The sequence below is a fragment of the Trachurus trachurus genome (genome assembly GCF_905171665.1).
Source record: "Trachurus trachurus genome assembly, chromosome: 3".
Classification (NCBI taxonomy): domain Eukaryota; kingdom Metazoa; phylum Chordata; class Actinopteri; order Carangiformes; family Carangidae; genus Trachurus; species Trachurus trachurus.
In genome coordinates this window covers 39565139-39584201 of record NC_139893.1, presented here as the reverse complement: position 1 = coordinate 39584201, position 19063 = coordinate 39565139, and the positions used below count along the sequence as shown (strand labels likewise).

The following is a 19063-nucleotide window of genomic DNA, read 5'->3' as shown; positions in this document are numbered from 1 at the left end:
ACCCAAAATTGAAATGTCTCATTATCTACTCACCCTCATGTGGACTAAGGGCTGGGAGAAGTTTCAGAGTCCTCCGTGGCTTCTCTGAGTTACAGGGGGTCTCGGCATAGTGCATGTCCATATAACGGTTGCAAATGGATACCAACTGTCTTCGTAACAAAAAGACACACCAAAAAACATCCAAATACCTCCATGCTGCTCGTATGTAATGTCCGTCTTGTATTGAAGCCCCGAAATGTGAAATTGTCCCGAAAAAAATTAAATAAGTCTATTTTTCAAGCTTGTTTTGTAGCAGAAGCTTCTCGAAGATCCTCTTCCCGGTTCGTCAAATTTGGACCAACTGGGAAGAGAAGCTTCCGCTACAAACAAGCTTGAAATATAGATTTATTTAATTTTCGCATTTCGGGGCTTCAATACAAGACAGACATTACATACGAGCAGCATGGAGGTATTTGGATGTTTTTTGGTGTGTCTTTTTGTTACGAAGAAAAGTGGTATCCATTTGCAACCGTTATATGGACATGCACTGCTACGCCGAGACCCCCTGTAACTCAGAGAAGAATTTCAATTTTGGATGAACTATCCCTTTAAGGTTTAAGACTCAGTGTCTCACTAATGTGAGAGAAGTTAGTTTTTAAAAAGAGTATTGGTAAAACATCTAGTATACTATCAAAACTACTGAGTTTTTGTAAAAATCCGTTTCAAGATGTACTCTTAGCATGAGAGAAACTTTATATTTTTCATTCGGTTTAACAGTGTCTACAATTGGAGCTGCCCAGGTCCATCTTTTGAAACTGATAGAGGCGCAAGGTGCCAGGAGGGGAATGAGATCCGCCCAGAGTTGCTGAGGGTCTTGGACAGTGAAGAGGTTCATCAGCCAACACAGTCCTACAATGTGGCATGTAGGTTGGGGACTGTGCCTGTGGACTGGCAGGCAGGGATGCTGGAAAAGAGACCCCGAATGATTGTGTAACTTCAGCTTCAGGAATGTGGATTCGATCCTGGCCGCGCGACTACAACTCTGTACCTGGCAAGGGGTCATGGGAGTTTACCCATCTACTGTAGTCTTCATGTGCTTCTGACTGAGCTCCTGGTGGGATCTCGGAGGAGATATCTCAGAAATAAAGGCTTCCAGGGCCATAACGAGTGAGAGTTGTGTGCCTCAAGCAGGTTTTCCCCTTTTTACCAATAGGCTACTGGTTGTGGATTTAAAGGGCATGGTTCCTCTTGCAGATGCTCGGCTCTGTTCAGACTATGACCTTCAGCGTGAACTGGTGAAGTCTGCAGCCGAGTGTGAGGCAGCTGGGATGAAGGCTCAGCACCTCAGAGTCTGAGGCTGTGGTTATGTGCCAGAAAGCTGAGCTCAAGTTTGCTCAGATCGGGTTGGGATGTAGTTTCTGAAGGAATGAAAGTGTCTCAGGATCAGGATCATTTTATTTGTATTTAATCCTGTAGTTATTTTATTGCTCTGGCAGAGGGTCTGTGAAAATGACTGCATCAAATGCTCACTAGAAATCCACCAAATCCAACTTCAAGAAAACTCTGAACACAGGATGACTGGCAGGAAAATAGCAGAATATCTTCCTACCAACGGCGTTGAAAGTAAAACTGTTTCCTTTCATGTTGCTCAATGGCACTGGCACCGTGAATCAGTAAACAGATCAATATGACCATGACAATTCGATTATTCCCGTTGGCTTGCATGCAAACTCTTGACATGCACATGAACTTTGAACTATATTATTACATAATTCCCCCACTTGGCGAAAAATAAAGGCGGCGGATAAACGTGGTTCCGGTGCGCACCGGCACCGGCAGCACACCTCTGTAACGGACACTCAGTAGCTCCGTTCCCTCCACGCCGAGGAGCAGACTGCGACACAGCGTCCCCCTCCCTCCCCTCCTCCCTCCCTCCCCCAGTTTCTGCAGTCCTCTCCCTTCCTGTCCCACGCAGCACTGCTCCAGTCTCCCCCCGCAGCCCTCATCAATAAGCTGTATTTTGCCCACCACTAATCATATTGCGAGAGAGACAGAAAGAGAGGCGGACAGACCTCGTGCGCATCATCAGTGCGTGTGTGCAGCTGGTGAGGGAGGGGGGGAGGGAGGGGAGGGGTGTATCCTAGCAGGGAGCTTTTCCCTGTTGTAGTAACCAACCGCACGCAGTCTGCCAGCCATTACTTCACTGCAGCAGCAATCACCCTCTCGGTACTTAGTGAGCCAGACACACTAACCTGTCTGTCCCCTCCTCTTTTCTCTCTCTCCCTCCTTCTCTCTCTCTCTCTCTCCCTGCATATTCAGCAGAGCTGCCCTCCTCTCCTCTCCTCCTCATCACTCTCACACTCCTGCGGCATTGCTCTCTGCTTGAAGGGGACACTGGCCTGCTCCTCACACACTGGTTCTGCATGACTGTCACAAAGGTAAGAGCGGTTTGGATGGAGAGCAACTTACAGGCTGTCACCAGTGATTCTGGGCTTGGAATCAGATTGCAATGTGAAGGTTGTTTAATGTATTATTATCCTCTCTGATTGGCCGGGTATGAGTTTTTTGAGTAGTGCCGGAGTTGCTGTGTTGTGCAAGGTTGTCAGGATGCTGCCTCCTGTGGATGTGTGTTAATCTCAGTGTGTGTGTTTGTGTGACTGTGTGGCCATCAGAAATGCAGTCTGGTCAAGATGATAAATGATAAAATAAAGTCTGATTCTGTGATCGCATCCCCTAGTCTGCAGTGACATACCGTACATGGATTCTGGGTATGAAGAAGTTATTTTATGTGTGTTTGAGCTGTATAAACTTTATGTGGTCTTTGTGTTCAGAGAATGAATGAAATGTGAGGCCTCACACTCTTCACTGTTTCTTAAACGGGCAATTTTGTGTCAACCTGCATGTTTTAACTGAGATATGCACATGCAGGGTTGCTGAGAGTATGTATTGTTGGAGACAACGTTTGGAACTGTAATTTACTAGATTATAAGAGCTGATAAATGTTTTCATACTAATTGGCTGCTAGCAGCTGCAGGGTGTACAGTACAGTGTATCTCCTAAAGCCCTGCTCTGATTTTGACAAACAGTGATTTCTAATCCTAATTAACAGCCCATTACAATATGCAAATCCTTGTTTAAAGTAGCATTTACATATAAAAACAAAACAAAACAAAAAACGGCTGTCTATTGTGTCAGTGTAATTTTGTCATGTTGCAGCTTCTTGGTTTGTGGCAGCTGGGATTATACCCTGTTTACACATCATTTAAAACAAATTATTAAATGAAAAATAATATTTTTTTATTATTTGGCAAATATCAATGAAAAATGTAATGTCTCATTGCAGGGACTCACCCTTCAGTTTCTCCACAAGGCAAACTGCTGAATACATTCATCATTGTAATAACAGTGACCAACATATAATAATAATATTTTTGTTTTTTTAGGAAATTTTAGGAGTTTGGCCAGTGAATCTGTGAATATACTGTATATAAATCAATGCAGAGACACCAACACAAATGTGTTTGTGTTTAGCAGTCTGGAGCTGATCTCCAAGTTATCCCTGCTTGTGGGAGTGTTTGTGTTGACACAAGTGTGTATTGGTGGTCGCAGTCTGTGCTTAATGCTGCAGCAGCCAGTCCAATCCTCTTAATCAATTAACAGAGAGGGAGAGAGAGAGAGAGAGAGAGGGAGAGGGACAGGAAGAGACACACACAGAGAGAGAGGAAATTAGCACACCTACTCCCATGTAGAGAATTAACCTGGACAGAAATAGATGACCCACTGGTGGCACAGGACAATGGCCTATTTACTCACACTGATGGTCCCACACCTGCAACTTCCACACAAAACTTCTGTTAACACGGAAACAGTTTGGTTTGTGTTTCCAGCCTGAAAGTCTTCCTTTAAACGAATCCACACAAACCCACAGACGGCCACTCTGGAAGTAGAGTTTTTCTGCCCATGTGTGAGAGACGTGGTGTGGGAGGTGTGTGCTGCTGCTGTGTAGGTGGATGTTCTCCACTACCAAGAGCTGGAAGAGGAAAAGGTCAGGTGTTCTATACGCTGGCATGGAGCCAAAGCCAAAGCGAGTCCGACTGTAGACGTGGCCAAAGGCACCGAAGAGAATTTTAATGAATGTACCCGTGACTTTCCTTTTTTTTTTTTTTTTTGTCTTTGCTAGCATCTTTGCTTTTTTTTTAACATGCAAATATGGAAATGAGGTGAAGAGGAAGGAATGAGGGGAGGGAACAAAAGACAGGCAAAAACATGCTTTGACATCTTTGCAAAAAAAAAAAAAAGCAAAAGGAGCTATGAAAGCACATTATCCAGTGGTATCTAAAAGATGATGGGTGTGTGGGAGAGGCAGAGAAAGAGAGAGTCAAGGGAGCAGTTTTCATAGCTCCGCCTGCCAACAGCAGACAAGTCACCTTGGGAGGGAAACAGGACAAGAGCTTCTATGCTGACAGGGCTAAACAACCTTCTACCCAGCAGCAGCACACAGATGCAGACCGACAATATTTGAGAGAGGCTGTCCCTGCAATGCCCACGTAGTATCAGACCGAGTCCGGCCTGATCTCTTAATATTACAGTATGGATTTACAAAATACTGCTAGGGACATAGACATTTATGCATGTAGAAAGAGCATGATCCCAGTCAGACAGTGTATTGTTGGTGTGGTTTGGTCTTATGAGCACCAAAATGTTAGCTAAACACAGAATTACTCAGGTTATCTCCTCCTCATCTGCATGTCTGCATATCTGATTAACCAAAAACTAGTTGTTAAACAAGGCTTAAACAAAGCTCTGCCGGGAGTGTCCTTGCTGTAATAAATAAATGATAAGCTTTTTTGGCTGTAAAACATCAACAATCTTTTGAGATGACAAGAGGAGCGATATGATGTCCAGGCAAAACCAAATTTAAGATATTTCTTAAGAAATCAGGTCAGGTATTTTATTATAGAATAGATGTCAGGCTGGCAACCTGTGCTGGCAACATATGGAGTCATAGGGGTGCCAAAAATAATCAATCTAATTAAAGAATACAGAAATAAATGTGGAAATTAAAGCAGGAAGGAATAAATAAAAGATAAATCAATAAGCAATTAACTCATTGAGTGCCAACCACGTAATTTCTCGTTTTTCGTTCCCATGCGTTGAGTGCCAAAAACGAGATTTTTCGTTTTTTGCTTTTTTTTTTTAATTATGAAAATAGACACTTTAATACACATTATATGTAAATTTGGGGACTCTATGACGAGGAGAACTGAAATAGATGACGATCAAAGTCACATGACAGCTCATGATGTGGAAGTTTTTATCATAACTCGGCTTTTGCAAACGGAGTTCTGCATGCAGATGCAGCGCAGATGCAGCGCAGCTGCTCTGCTCTCACCCGCGAGGCTCCAGCAGCTCGGAGCAGAAACAGGAAGCTCTCAGCCGACTGTCCCGCCCGGTCTTCAGCTGGAGCAACACCGTGTCCTCCCCAAAGTCCTCCCGCGGTAAAATCTGATGGTCTCTGGGCCAAAGCAGACCGGCATCACCGACCCGTACCACAGAAGGACCGCGACCACCGGCGGGACCGGTATTCGCGAGCCGCTGTGGCCGACAGACCCTCACGTTCCGCGGCCAGAGGCTGTGACACGGCACGGTGCGTCTGTGTTATTGTTGTTTAGTGGCGCCCCCCCCCCCCCCCGCCCCCGATGGTGGTTTTGTGAATAGAACAACAATTGTTGTATATATTTATCTTATACGAGCCCTTTGATCCAGAAATGCGAGTGTGAGAAGAGCGACAGGCACAAACAGAGCACCTTTCATAAAAGACGCTCTATCTCCTTTTCTAGAAAAAAAGGAGGGATTTTGGTGAAACCCAGCCATGTTTAGCTTGACTTTTCTCAGGAACAGAGGCACGTAGAAACAAACGGTTTGTGGTCATTTGAAGCATAAAGTTAAACCTTTCAATTGAGCTACAGTATGTGTTGGTGGCAATAATATAGAATACACTATGGCTCTACATAAAAAGTCAAAAATGGTCTAAATTGCCAGTACACTTGACTAAAACTTTGGAAAGGAGCGCGGCACTCAATGAGTTAATTAAAAATGTGTAAATATAGAGACTAGGACAAGGCAAGGGCAACAGGGGACAAACAGTTTGCTGTTTTATGTATTTCTTAATTTATTTACTTATTTATTCTTGTTGATAATTCAACACTTTTTTATGGTTTTACAGTCACATAAAAATGATCTTTATTACACAACACAGTGCACTGTATATTGGATGTTGTTTTGGCCGCTGCATCCATGAGTTTTCATTTTTGAGAGATGTTCTGTCTCTCTTTGTGATACATCCTGAACATCAAGAAGACCTCACATTGGTGGTGGTCCTAGATGACAGTTTAATCCTCCAACACTTACGTCAGATTCAAACATTTTTTACAGCAGCAGGTTTTTTCCAAATAAAGTATTGAAGCTTTTCCAGCAGGTCTGCTTTTGCTCTCTCTCTCTCTCTCTCTCTCTCTCTCTCTCTATGGAATAAGTAGTTTCTCTCCCATCGAATCTATCAGAAGACTGTAGCCGTGAAGGCAGTAACAGATACTGGTTATTGTTGATCCCTGAGCTACTGCATCCAGGATTCATTTTCCATAGCAGACATACTTCTGTTCAGACGTTACTTGCTATAGCTCGTCAATCCCAGTGGTGATGGATGTTAATACACAGATCAACCAAGAGAAAAAAATAAACTAACATTTACTCCTCTTACAAAATGCTGACAGACAAAATAGGTCATTGCATGTTTAAATTCAAACATGGCTCTACTGGGCTCAGTCCTCTCTTAGACGGGACCATCACTTCTTCAGCTTCTTAATAACACTTCAGTTTACTGGCAGTCATTTTTTAAGGCCTGCAGGTTTAGCTTAGCCTGACAAGCCAGACTATATCATTAAAATGTATATAAATCTATAAATCTGGCAATGACCGGGAGCGTACCCCGGGCCCTATGTTCCCCAGGTCTTATGTTCCCCGGTTTTCCCAAAAAGGGTCCTATGTTCCCCGGTCGCAATACATACTGGGGAACATAGGACCCTTTTTCTGAAAAACTGTCCTATGTTCCCCACTGTTGCTGGTTGATGGGCTCTCTCTACTTACCTGGACTCTCTCTCTCTATCAGGCCTGTCTAGCGTCTACCTGGTCTTTTTACTAAACTTAACCAACTCCTTTCTTCGTTGCCTAAACCCAACCAATGGTACAATTACACTTCTCACTCAAAGTCACAAAAAGGGGGGAAAAGCGGGGAACATTTTCTAAAAAAGGGTCCTATGTTCCCCTGTCTGGACACAGAGGGGAACATAGGACCCTTTTGGGGAAAAGCGGGGAACATAGGACCCTTTTTTAGGGTCCCATACAAAGTGGGGAACATAGGACCTGGGGAACAGGACCCGGGGAACATAGGGATGATCCCCAATGACCGGTAGACCTCGGCTCAATCCAGGGGGCGGGATGAAGGCTGTCCTCTGCACCAATAGGGTAGCGCTACGACCAATCAGAGCAAAGAGCAGGATGACGTTAGCCTGACAAGCCAATTAAAATGTATGTCGTCATGGCGTTAAGCCCGCCCAACGACTCTCTAAACAGATAGAGCGCTGTGATTGGTGAACACAAACGGTGTTCGAGACTCAAAAAGTTCCTATGGCTCGTTTCTAGACCCACCTACGGAGCAAATAGATTGGCTGCCCGCTAGGGTGCAGCTAGATTTCTAGGCTAGGTTTAGCTCATATATTGTGACCAAATATCATAATCCCTCAAATTGAAAACTGTAATATGATTAGTGAAATACCTGAGAGCAGTGCATCCCTAAATTGCAGGATGATGTAGTTACACTGTAGGTTTATGAGGAGCGATGCTGGGAGCAGGACTTTTAAACACTGCTGGGTAGAAGCTGATGAAAGTCTTCTTTTCATGAATCCAGTGCAGAGTACTGTGAATGTAAATAATGTCTATTCTACTATCATTCATCTATTCTTTGTCAACTCGCTGACAATTATTTATTATATCCAACCTAGTATCAGTACTTTTATTCTGAAAGCTGTAATGTAAAATCTCCTGATGCACTTTTGCTACACTTGGTAAATGGAAAATGATGCTTTTTGAGACAATAGCTGTGTTTGCCTTAACCAGAACTTGAAAAGCATTTGAAATATGGAAATTAAGTTGTTTTTTCAAGCTAATTGAGTAAGCCATATTTTGCAAAAGTAAATTTAAGTCCCGTGACGAGTGGTCACATGACATCCAGAAACATTGTTGACTATTATCCCCCAAAAATCTTTGGTACATGGCTGCTGCCAGATACCAGTGGTTTGCCTCTCATTTGTCATTATGTGCACCACATACGCTTGTCGCCTTTGATTAAACACCACAACAGCTGTCTCAGCGAATGCATGCAATTGAAGTCTCTGTCCGACATGTTGCAGATGCTGGAAAACCGTTGCCATGTTTATCGCAATTAAATTGAGCTTTATATGTAAAACATCTCTCAATGGAAACAGAAACCATTCGCAAATCAACTTTCTGAAAAAAATATTCTATTTCACTGCAATATGCAAAATGCTTATTGTTGTTTCTACCTTCCATGCAGCATTTTACTTCCATTTATTTGTTTCTCTATTATTTTGTTGCTGTTAAAGAGGAACCATGTAAGTCCGGTCGCTTTTCCACTGTTTTGCTAACTCTCCTCCCGGCCATGTGCAAATTTGTTTTCAATGAAGCCGGCCAGAAATCAATCAATAGAGTGGTAATGAATACGTGTATATTTGTGTAGTTTAATCTATTATAAACAAGAGATTATGGGTTATGGGGCACGTTTGTGTTGCGGACGTCGCGGTGCGCAGAGATGAGAGCTGGGATTATGGGGTGGTGGCGGCCTCGATCTTGCAAAATTGTTTTTCAGCCAAGAGATGCAATAAGTAAGACGCTAGATGGAAGGAAGGCAGAACGCCTCCATTGTCACTCGTAACAAGCTAAGCTATTTATTAAACCATCACAATTACTCCAAAGCTGTTTAATGAAGGTAAATATGTAGCATAGTTACACTGCAAATCCTGCATAATTCCTCTTTAAAGGGCTGTTGAACATGTTTGTAGCTCATCTACAAATGATTCACTTCTTCACACGGCAATGAGGAGAATATTGAAACAACAGAATGTGTTTTTGTTGAGGTGCTCGGTGCTGCGTGCAGCATGCTGCTCTCAGCGGTGCAGCAGAAAACTGCCAACATAGCTAGCACATCAGGGGCACAGCACGAGATGATTATTACTATATTGGGACGCTCTGTTCTCATCTCATCTGCTCTGTGATTGTGTTTGTCTGTGTGTACTTGAGTGTGTGGACATGTGTGGGAGGGCACAAATGTGAGTTGGCAGACGCATTATGTGTACGGGGGTGGAAAACTTCCATTACTACTAAATCGGTAGAGTAGCCAGCAAAAGAGCAAACCTGTTTATCTGCTGTCTTTTGACCTTCCGCTGTGTGAATTGTGTGTGCCTGTGTGCGCTCAGGGCTTTTTGAATTGATCACAACGTAGCCAAGTTAAATCCCACCCTCCCTTCCATGAGATAAAAGAAGGAACAACAACCCTATACAGTAAAACCACTCAGCTTTCAGTGTGTTCCAGAAAAGACCACTTCAGTGTCCTCCAACAACACAGGGGGCAACAGAGGCTAGCTGCAAGCATTGATCGTTGCCCCGAGTTACCTTCCTGTCAGTTTTAGTTGTGCTCTCAGCCCGCGGGGTTCAAGGGAGAGGCATAATGGCCACGGCGGGATCTCTCTGTGAAAGAAACTGACCTCTCCAGAAGACCGAGGTCACCCAGCCCCTCCGTCTGCCAAACAACCTCCAGCCAGAGTCTTCAGGCAATAAAAAGCAACACGAGGACCCGACTCTGTTTCATATTCAGAGCAATTTCTGCTGAGCATTTAGCAACCTATTGAAATGTGCCATAAAGCATAACGACAAGTCGCTGGCAGAGAAACGGGTTGCGCCATTTTGGCTCATGTCTAGTTGAACAATCTCCCCTCTTTGATTAGAAAGCTGTGATTTGCACAGAGAGACCCCCCTTTTTAAATGGTCCAGTTGTTTTTGGTTGGATACCACAGAAAGAGCAGTGTGCCATGTCTGAGGAGGGGGTGGAGGGGTGTGACTGAGAAGAAGGGCAGAGGGAGGAGAAGAGTGACCAAGACAGGGAGGGGGGGGGCTGACCTTTGGAGAGCACCTTTTTGTTCCTTTAGACACCAGCTAAAAATGCTCCCCAGCTAACACTAAAGGGAGTCCATGCAGTGATAAATGAGGGTCCCCGAGGACCGCACACACACACACACACACACACATATTCATATATCTGTATTCCCATACTTGCAAGTGCCCTTTATCACCATTGATTTTCCGGCTCATAACTCTAACCTTAACCATCTGCACTGCAACCGTAACCTCACTCTAATCCTATTTTAACTTGAACCCCTCAGACTAAAAGCCTAAGCTGTTGAAGGTGGGAGGAGCACCCACCAAAATTTCTCCCTTCTGCAAAAATGTCTTGCAGGTCTGAAACCCAATCATCACAACGCACACTTCCAAGCGCGGTGCCTCTCTCTGACTTTATATTTAACCTGCTGACGTGAATCCTCCATAATTCAAAGTAACAATCCAGCTGTGTTAAGTGTGTTTGCAATTACATATCTGCAAACACCCCAATTATGAAGGACGCCCGTGCTGCTCTGATGTCAAACGCACATATGTGGTTGGAAAGACATCTGAAAGCCATTTCCAGCGTGTTTATGGTATAGCTTCTGCTCTTTACTGTAAGGCAGTTAGGGCTCTTGTAACGTTAAATGGTTCAAGATTCGCTTGGTGATGTGAGAGCTTTGACACGTGTCAGTGACTGTCCTCTTTCCTTTTCATATGCTTTTTATAGAGGTTTTATTCATCCAGTCAAAATAGAAAACTGTACACACACATACACACACAAATCCCAGCACATCCACGCTCAAACTGTCTAAATTCTTCACTCCGGGCACCTCGCCCGCCATAAATCTTAATTGAGTCTGATTTAGACCACTGGCCATTTGTCAAGCTTAATGTTTACCCGCACGCTCTGTCTCTCTTTCTCCCTCACAGACTGACACATTAAACGGAGAGCTAAATCGCTAACCTAGCAACCCAAAACCTGCTATTCCTGAAAAAGGAAAAATACACAACAGCCTATAGCACATTAAGAATACTAGACCCAGAATTGAGCTTTTTTTTGTTTCCTTACATTCACCATAAATGGAGCAGATAAAAGAATTAGCACGAGGGGAGAAAGTTGTTTGTGTGTGAGGAAGGGGATAGACAAAAAAGTGTGAGAATAAAAAGGGGGGAATAGTTTGCATGAAAGCCACAGAAAAGCATTCACCACAGGAAGACATTCAGATCTCATGAGCTCATTGCCTGTCAGAAAGCTTCCTTATCCTGATCACTGTGTCTGTGCCTGACTGTGTGTGTGTGTGTGTGTGTGTGTGTGTGTGTGTGTGTGTGTGTGTGTGTGTGTGTGTGTGTGTGTGTGTGTGTGTGTGTGCATAACTGTCTGTGAAAAACTGTACTTTTCAAATCTGTGTGAAAAACCCTGAACTCTGTCTCCAAAAGAATTGTGAAACTCTTCTCTTTCCCTGTGTCAATGCATAAATCATCCCTCCGCTGTAAATGCATTCACACAGTCCAGACTCTCACAGGACGCTCGCTCATACAGTAGGTGGCTTTCTCACCACAGTACTGAAGTATGGGGGGGGGGGGGCTTTGTTGTGGCTCTTTGTTAGATAAGTGTTCATTTCTGGAGCCAAGCCTTTGGGAGGCTGCTGAAATAAAGGAGGACGGAGTCATGTGAAATTATTTGCGAAACATCCTCCAGCGGAAATAAAGACACAGGAGAGAGTGACCATTACCAGCATCCCCTTTCCCCCTCCAGCTGAGATTAGGTGCACATCTCATTCAGTGTGTGTGTGTGTGTGTGTGTGTGTGTGTGTGTGTGTGTGTGTGCAGTCTGTATAATCAGGACATAGGATGTGCTTCCTGTTTGTGAGCCTGGGGACAAGGCAATAAGTGCACAGAGACAGCTGGGTGTTTTACTTTATATGTGCATGGTTGTGTGCAATATACTGTGTATGTATGTAGAGAGAGAGAGAGCATTTCTCAGCCTGAGGGTGATTAGATAATGACTTCATTCCAGAGAAGCTTTGGTTTCAGATCATCATTTGTGTTTTTTATCATGTATGAAGTGATTCGTTATGACTTGTGTTAATTACATAGATGAATTCAAACACTCACACTTCATCCTCTCTTTCTGTCCTTTCATCCACTGCACATGTCATTATGAAATTACTCATTTGTCTTGTCTTCTCTCATTAATATCCTTCTGCCTCTCGTTCTGTCTTACATCTTAAAACTGCAGCTATCTGCTTTCTTTTCTATGTCTATGTATCTTTGTCTTTCTTTTTTCATTTACCTTCTCTAAGTCCATCCCTTATTCAGAGAGTCCTGAACATCAGTGACAGTCTGTCATCAGACAGTCTCCACTCTAGCATTGAAACAGGCTGAATGGCCTGCAGCAGCAGCAGCAGCAGCAGCAGTAGCAGCAGCAGCAGCAGCAGCAGCTGTAGGGATGTTATTTATATCCAAAATAAATAATCTGAATATTCGTCTCTTCAAACACCTCTTAGCTCTGCAATACAATTCAATTCAGCAGCAGCACAAACTACATCCTCCAAAATCATCATACATTTGATAGAACGCCGAGACTGTTGCATTAGCCTGCAGCAGCTCTTCCTTATGAACTTACATCTGGGTGTATAGAAGTCAGACACAGCAAGGTACATCAATCAATCAATAAACTAATCAATCAATCAATCAATCAATCAATCAATCAATCAATCAATCAATCAATCAATCAATCAATCAATCAATCAATCAATCAATCAATCAATCAATCAATCAATCAATCAATCTGACTTTATTTATATGGCACTTTTCAATCAAATAAAATTGTAGCACAAAGTACTTTACACCATAAAAGCAAACAAAACAAAAGAGAATTAAAACCAAAAGCCACACAAATCCCCCCAACACACACACACACACACACACACACACACACACACACACACACACACACACACACACACACACACACACACACACACACACCACACACACACACACACACACACACACACACACACACACACACACACACACACACACACACACACACACACACACACGCATAAGAACTTGAAAGAAGGTAACTGAAGCGCTATCTTACTCTCACCAATTTGCATGATGATCAGTGGATCAGGCAGGTCAGTCAGTCTGAACTGATTGTGATTGCTGTTTCCTAGTTTGATGGGGAATGCAGGTGTGCTCACTTTGAATTTAACATTCAATAAACTAGAAAGTCATCTATTTTATAGCCTGTTTGTTTGTCCGAAGGGTTGTGTTTATTTTAACATTGGTCTGCTTCTTGCTGATGTCACCATGTCCCAAGATAATAACTGGTGAAAAATAGAAACAAATGTGTTCCTTAATATAAATAGGGGGAAAGAAAGTGAAATGACTTAATAACAAGTGTTTAATATACCAAGCTCTTCCTGTTTTAGTGAACTGAGTGAGTGAGAAAGGAATGCACTCACTGGGCTGGTGAAGCTGCAGTGGTCAGTCCATGTCATCTGGGCCGTTGCAGTGCCACTGCAGTGAGCATGGGGGTGACTGCTGAAACAGTAGCTGTCTGCTTGGGAGGCTTGATGGAAATGTCATGGAATCTACTTGCGTAATTTTATCCCACATCACATTCCCAAACCATGAGGATGACAATGGCAGCACTGTGCGGTGGGTTGTGTTTGCGTTTCTTGTCTGCTTAATGCAGTGTCAACTCACATTTGAGGTGCGTTCTCTCATCAGCGCTGACGCCTGATGTTGTGTGAGTTGTTTTTGTGGTACGGTGGTGGTGGTGGTGCACTGTGATGCTGGTGAAACCGACAGAGTATGAGCATCTCTGGGTGTGTTTTGCTGCAGGCAGACCTGTATTCTACACTGAATGAGACAGAGCTGAGTGAACATAAGTGAGCGGTGGGGCAACGGAGGAGAGCACATCCATGGAGGAGGATGCTACCACCCACACACTCTCCATCACTTAAACACACAAACATACAGACATCAGCGATGGAGTTCATCTGGGTCAAATTCAGCTCTATTTTCTCTCTGGGCGCTGATAGAAGCGATATAGATATAGATATACTGTAGATATCAGTCTCTCTATGACACAAAACACTTCTTTTTTTCCATTTCCCTCCCTCATGTGCTTTCTCTCCCTCTTTATGTTAAACATGTCTGTAATAACCACACTCCAGTCCAGTGTGCTAGATGAAATGAAAATGAATTTTACAGGTGGTTATTCATGGTGTTTTGTTGTGCTGACCAGACCGATGAGCCTACGAGGAGGTCACATAAACCATAAATACATAAGCCTCTTATAAAGGCTGCAGTATAGAGTAAAACGTCAGCTCTGAGCCACAGATAAACCCTGGTGTGTCAGCAGTTTGTTAGATGAGCGTGGCCAAAGCAATCCGGTTTATAATCAAGGCTGCTTTGAGTTCACATGACGTTTGGAGAGATCAGGTGCCAGGTGGCAGTGGACAAGGTCCATCAGACATGGCACTTGACCATTGCTGTGTAAAACACAGTGCTCTTCTTGCACCGGTGATTCCTAGTAGTTGGTTGTGATGTGCAGGGAACAAAGCGTGACTTGGTGCAAAGAAGCTTCTTACATCTGGCTGTTTACACTCTTCAGACCAACAGACGAGTTACAAAAAAAAGACATGACAGGGATGTAGAAGTAGAGGAGTGATCTGCAAAGCAGCCAATCCAACATATGATACGATATATTAACTGTGTATTGGGGGACTTAAAGGGATAGTTCAACATTTTGGCAAATTGGCCCATTGCCATAATCCCTATAGTCTTACAGTAGGAGTAGGTTCATTACCTTCAATTGCCGGTGCAAGCTGTTTTTAGAACGGCGGAGCAGAGCCGTGAGCTGCGGAACGTTATGAGACAGAGTTGCTTTTGAGGTAAATTGATGCAAAACCGCTGATGCGCGTTCCCGTTGAGGGCGGTTTTTCGGCAAGCAGTCTCTGTATTTCCCTCTAAAACAACTCTGTCTGGTAACGTTGTGTTATTATCTCATAGCGTGGTGAATGTGTAGGTCACAACTTGTCCACCATAGTGTTTTGGAGTTGTTGGATTGTGTATTTGATGAGTTTGATGAGCCTCCATAGCGTAGCTCCAAGCAGCTCGCGGCTCTGCTCCGCTGTTCTAAAAATATCTTGTACCGACAATTAAAGGGCCAATTTGCCAAAATGTTGAACTATCCCTTTAATACTTGAATTTTTTTTGTGTGTCATGACTCTGCTTCACCACGGCTGATTTATGAATTCACAGAACTCTGATTCCTCCTTGTGAGTTCCTGCCAGATATATTTTACACTGCAGGGAAACGCCAGTGCAAATGTCAATCGGTCCTTATGTTTGGAGGATTTGTTATTAATTACAGCTGTCTGGATTTCCATTGTTGTCACTATGGTAACGCAGTGGGCATGCCCGTCTGGCCAAAGAAGAGCAGTCCAACAACGGGGGCAAGAAACAAAGAGGTTTTAAAAGTGATTGGTCATGAGAATTTCATACCACTCTAGTTATGAACTACATTCTCTGCTTCTTGTTGAATTATTAACATTTATGATCATTATTCACCCTGGCACATTTAATATGTTGCTCTTAGGGTATTAATAAAACATATTGACAAATTGCCCATTCATACAGAATTCTATATAAAAGACCAATTTACATGCTTGAGGCAAATTTACAGTGACAATGTCTTGCACTTGCAATCCCATCTCTATTTTCTACAATTAAAGCTTGGAGGGAAAAAAAAAAACATTAAGCAGATACTTTTATCACCACATGTTGGATTTTTTTGTTTGGAAGATCCGTGCACTTTTTGATATGAGGACAAGAAAACCCATTGCTCCGGGAAACTCCTGTGGACACCACATTGCTGTATGTAGACCTACTGTTTGCATTTTCTCTGTGTTATTGTTTAGTGGATGGACTCCCCAGCTGAGAGCCAGCTGTGTCTGCATTCCTGCCTCTCTCCTCCACTGTTGATGCTGACTGCAGCTCAGAGGGTTTGCTGCATCAACCCTGATGTGCCAGCTCATTTATTTATGTAGAAGGTTGGTGGAAACTGGGGTTTAATTCGACGTTCTTATTGTTTTTGCTTGATGTGTGGCTGTTCGTTTGAATCTTTGTTGTCGAAGATTTAAGAATCTAAAGGGTTCTGGAAATGGACAGCACCTCAGGCAGACACAAAGCCTGTGATTTATTACAAAACTACTATTAACAAAGAGGAGAACTGGCAGAGAGTGCAGGGAGAGACCGGTCTTTAAGCTGCAGGTGGCGGGAGTGACAGGTGTGTCAGCCCAGCCTGCATGTACACACACAGACAAGACACAGAAGGAAAGGGGGCAAGGAAACACCTGGATATGTTGTTTTCTCATGAGTTGTCTGACTGAATCATAAATGAAGCACCACTGGACTCACAGTGATGAAAAAATTAATACCCATGTTCTGTTTCTTCTGGATGTTAAAGAAGCTGTATGTAAGACTGTGGCCAAAACTGTTGCTAATTCAAAACATTGCAGCATGTTGTACCCCCCCACTTGGTGATTGGGAGACAGCAGTGGGTGGAGCAACAGGCCAAAACACAAAATCAAAACATAAACATGATTTGCGGGCTGCAAATACAGTTTTTATATGTGAATATTCTGGCTATACTATTGTTGTCAGTTAGAACCAATATTTCAAATTAACATGATGCCTTAGTCTCTAGTGACATATTGGGTGATTTTATGATTACTTGACATACATTTCTTACCTAGAGCTCCTTTAAAGCATGTAGTTGTTTGTCAGTTGTAAGAACTTAAGAAGCTTACATGGAGTAGCTACATGCTGCTGTTTGCATGGAATAAATTCAATTTGTCTTATTTTTGTGCTCATATTATGCAATTATGTTCTTTCCATAAAATGTCAAGAAGCAAGGCTCCTATGATAATATTTAATGCAACATGGATGGATGGATTGATGGCCCAGCGGCCCAAGTGGGGAGGGGGCTGTATCAAATGACATTTACCCCTAAACCTAACTTAACCTTTTCTTGTTTGAAATTAAATCAAACAGCTTCAAAATGACCACAGAGAGACACAACATGGGTAAAATGAGATATACAACAACCACCAAAAGATGCAAAATGAAAACAGATGCAATACAATTAAAAAGAACTCCAGGAGGCCTACAGCTACTTGGAACATCTTCCACTTATTTCAGCCTGGTATTCCTGGTTTTAGTTCAAAGGTATCGTATTTAACTGCTCTTTGTATTTCGCCTGTCGGTCACACATGATAAGGACCTCAGGCTGGCAGCACTGCTGACAATGAAGAATGGGAGCTGTGAAGGCCAATAAAGGCAAAAAACAGTATTCCATAGTGTCAGGGGAAAAAAACACTTAATGTGGTTTTGAATGGAAGGGTGCTGAGGGAAGCAGCAAAGAAAGGCTTGTAAAATGAAAGGTGGTCATGGGAAGATAGAGGCTTTAATCTTTACTTTTATTCTGTGAATATTGACCATGCCCCACCTTAATGCTCTGCTACTGCAGAGAAGTAGGCCTGCAGTACATTACATTGAGTTTGCAGGGTTAAGTTATCATCATTTCATTAGTGAATCATTTGCAAATACAAACTGCCCAGATAAAAATGTAATTCAATGCAAACACAAAGAAAACCAGGGCCAGAGCTGGTTATTTTGTAACCTGTGTAGAACTGTGCTCTTCACCCTTAATTAATTAATTGGATAATAAAACAACGAGCTGCTGCACACTGTGAGCTAACACACATGTCAACAGACAAGTCAGCTAATGTTGTGAAGACCCACCTAGCTCATGTTATGAGCTGTAGCCTAGCTATATTAGCCTAAACAAGCTAACATTAGCCTTTGTGAATATTAGTTCAGATACCAGCTGACCTCTCTACTGGAAACTCTCCTACAGTAGCCTACATTATAGAGACAAATTAGACACAGAATATGAAATGCCTACAGAAATACATGAAAGAAAAGCAACATATACAGTGCAGGAATGTGTGTGGTTGTGTCACAAAAAGTAACTTGAGTTACAAATGCCCACACTACTACTTTTATTTTTTTGTAAAACACATCTTACTGCAGTGTTTCCCAAACTTTTTTGGCTCGTGACCCCATTTTGACATCACAAATTTCTGGCGACCCCATGCGATCGTGGCCGTCAATCAAGATGCTCAATTTATATTTGAGAAAGTTAAAGTATAGAATAGAGTTGTTTAAGACTGTGTGTGGTGTTTTTAATCATAATTTTAAAAAGAATAATAATTAGTAGAAAAAAGGGGGGCCCCATTTCAATTCCAGGTGACCCCACATGGGGTCCCGACCCCAAGGTTGAAAACACCACTGGCCTGTTTCAGTTTGAAAGTCTGTTTAATCTACCTCGGCTACCACTGGTGAAAGTGACATAAGTGTTACGAAAGTCCTATAGGAAATATACAATATACAATAATACAATATAGAACGTCTCTGGTGTTACTGATCTTTCTTAGCAGCTGTTGTGGAGTTACATTCTGCATTTAAACACTCTAGCTGTCTTTACTGCTCCTCTTTCACTCCTGCAGAGTTGACAATCTGCTTCCTGTTTAGGCCTACCGGCTCGTGCATGCCTAGTGTACAGTACGTGATTGTTCTGGTATGTACAAAGTAGTGTATGGCCCTAGTCTGTGTTTGATTCATGCATTGATGTGGTTTAACCATTCAATTCAAATTCAAGCCGTCAGTGAGTGTTTTGTTGCTGCTCGTCAAGTCTGTGTAGAAAAGAAAAGCTTAGCAAAACAGACTCCATGAGTTTTAGATAGAAAATCATGTGTGTCATGTTTTTG

General features: G+C 42.8%; 1 protein-coding gene across 1 annotated transcript in view; it reads left to right on the top strand.

Moving 5' to 3' along the window:
- Positions 1–2195: 2195 nt before the first annotated feature.
- coro2ba (coronin, actin binding protein, 2Ba) overlaps positions 2196–19063 on the top strand; it is a 58482-nt gene continuing 41614 nt past the window's right edge. Inside the window, exon 1 of the mRNA XM_083995363.1 lies at positions 2196–2417. Within this exon, the coding sequence (XP_083851489.1) occupies positions 2403–2417 (15 nt within the window). The 5' untranslated portion in view covers positions 2196–2402. The remainder of the gene's footprint in view (positions 2418–19063) is intronic.